General features: G+C 38.2%; 1 protein-coding gene across 3 annotated transcripts in view; it reads left to right on the forward strand.

Moving 5' to 3' along the window:
• Positions 1-2,403, forward strand: part of LOC139423078 (glycerophosphodiester phosphodiesterase domain-containing protein 5-like) — a 51,534-nt gene that overhangs the window by 46,767 nt on the left and 2,364 nt on the right. For all 3 annotated transcript variants that reach the window (XM_071174707.1, XM_071174705.1, XM_071174708.1), the window contains exons 14-15: positions 1,262-1,344; positions 2,162-2,274. In XM_071174707.1, the coding sequence (XP_071030808.1) occupies positions 1,262-1,344; positions 2,162-2,274 (196 nt within the window). The remainder of the gene's footprint in view (positions 1-1,261; positions 1,345-2,161; positions 2,275-2,403) is intronic.

Raw genomic sequence — 2,403 nt, forward strand, 5'->3', positions numbered from 1 at the left:
GTGGACCAGCCCCTCCCCCCCAGTAAATTTAGATCTGTCCCTTATTAATGAGAGATTTGCCTTATTGGGTAATGGAAACACTTCAACCACTTCATTTTTATTCAATACTGTTGGTTTTTGGTATGACATCATTACATCCAGCTGTTTTTATCAAAACATGATAGTTACATGGAAACACAGCCAAGCAGGCAATTGTTGTATCTATTTTCTATGCAAACTTTCTACATGTAAAAAATAAATCACTGGACAAGTTAATGGAAACATAGGTAGTGAGTGCAGCCTACTGAATCGCATTGGTTAAAGAGAGCCGTTCATTTGGCTCTCTAATTTGCATAGGCTACTGGTAGGCCTAGGCTTTTTGCCGATTGTCTGCAGATTATTTATTAAATATTTATTATTCATTAAATAATTTTATGAAGATGGTGAATCACCACTGCAGGAACAATAGGTATTGGAGAGCCTCATTCTAGTCCAAATATGATCATTCAGGCCCTCACTGAATACAGGCATTAAAACAGAATTGAACCATTTTCAAATATGTATTGACCTTAGTAGGGAATCAACTAAATGTATTGAAAACGTATTCGTTTGCCCAAGTTTATCATAAGACATGAACAGAATGCATCAGTGATTTGAATTTCCTGCAACTTTCTGAAGAAGCAACAATAATTCCACTTTGTGTAGACGTTAGCAATGATGCTAATGAAAACAGTCTTCTGGTAGATGAAAGACTTTCCCAAAAAGCTTGTCAATTAAATGTAAACTACAAAGTAGCCTAGGCTTACCTGGAAGAATTATATCATGATTATATTCATCATGTTTAAAATGATGGTTTAAGCATTGTTGTGGATTTAGAACATCCAATTTTGTGGTTTTTCTAATAAAAAAATAAAAACAGAAACCTGAAAAAACAAAACCTTTAATTTATTTTTCAATATAATTGTGAGCTATTTAATGAATTTTTCTGTTTTAATAAAATACATAATTTGAAGACAAACATTGTGGCAATTAATGTCTTGCAGTAAAACTGTAAATAAGACTAATTTCAAGAGATTATATTACAACAAATTTTTCTAATCTGGGAGGTATACTCAAAAAAGTATGGAATTCAGGCATTAGAATTTACCAGTCGCCACCAAAATAGAGCTCCTTCTGCAAAAAAATGTATGAGAGGCACTGAGACGTACAGTAGGTTTTTGTGGTTATGCTTCCATCTAGTGGTGGAGGATGTTGGTTCTCATTGGCTGTCTTGTTTTTCCAGAGCCCAGATAAATACTGCTTGGTCTGGATCACCTCCGATCTAGTCTCCATCGCCATAGTTATAGGAATATTCATCTTTCAAAAGTAGGTACCCATTGTTTTATTGAGATTCTATTATCAAACTTGATTTCCTTCTCATTTTGCTATGAGCAGTTGTATATTTGCAGCATACTTTACACTGCATTAATTCTATATGTCTGCTTCACTGTAAAAGTTTAACTGTTGTTAGTTGTAGAGGTCTGAGTCTACTTTGATCTCTGTGATGAGGTTTGTGCTACATAGCCCTCTGCTTCTCAACTGACTCTTCTGCTCTTTCCCTTTCACTGCCCTGCCTTTCTGCTCTCTCGCGTTCTCTTTGTTGACTCTCTCTCATCACTGTCTTTCCATTTCTCTCCTTCTCACTATCTCTCATTTGTTCCTTCCTCCTTCCTCTCTCTTTGCCTTGTTTGTCCTTTGTTCTGCCTGATCTGCATGCTACGTTTCTCTGCTGCACTCTGGCGTCTGTCAGCTATCATGTGATCAGGTAACTGAGGTGACTTCACTGGCTCATGTTGCTTCCTTGTTTTCTGTCTTATCGGTCTTCTATCCTTGAGCTTCTCATGTGGCTCTAATGTTCATGAACTCAGTGAACACTATAGGTTTCATTTGTCTTAATGTATTCATCAATTATCAATGTTTTATCAATTCCAACAAGTAGAGGCTGCTGAAGGACAGCTCTTAATAATGGCTGGAATCTAGTCAATGGAAAGGTGTCAAACACGTCAAAAACATGGTTTCCATGTGGTTGATACCACTCCGTTGACTCCATTTCAACCATTATTATGAGCCGCCCACCCCTCAGCAGCCTCCACTGATTCTAACGGTGTGTCTGACGGTGCTGTGCGTCTCTGTGCTGCACCAGGTGGAGGATGAGTGGCATGCAGAACTACAATCCAGAGCAGATCATGCTGAGTGCTGTGGCGCGCAGGCCCAGCCGGGATATCAACATCATGAAGGAGAAGCTCATATTCTCAGGTACCAAAACACAGGAAAAGGGAAAAATGTGTGTTGCCAGCACCATGGTCAAACTAACCCACTTGACCTAATCAAGAATGAAAAAGAGTGAGGGTCAAAGTTTAATTCTTCTTTTCTCTCCTTTTTTAG

This window comes from Oncorhynchus clarkii, chromosome 12, assembly GCF_045791955.1.
Source record: "Oncorhynchus clarkii lewisi isolate Uvic-CL-2024 chromosome 12, UVic_Ocla_1.0, whole genome shotgun sequence".
Classification (NCBI taxonomy): Eukaryota; Metazoa; Chordata; class Actinopteri; order Salmoniformes; family Salmonidae; genus Oncorhynchus; species Oncorhynchus clarkii.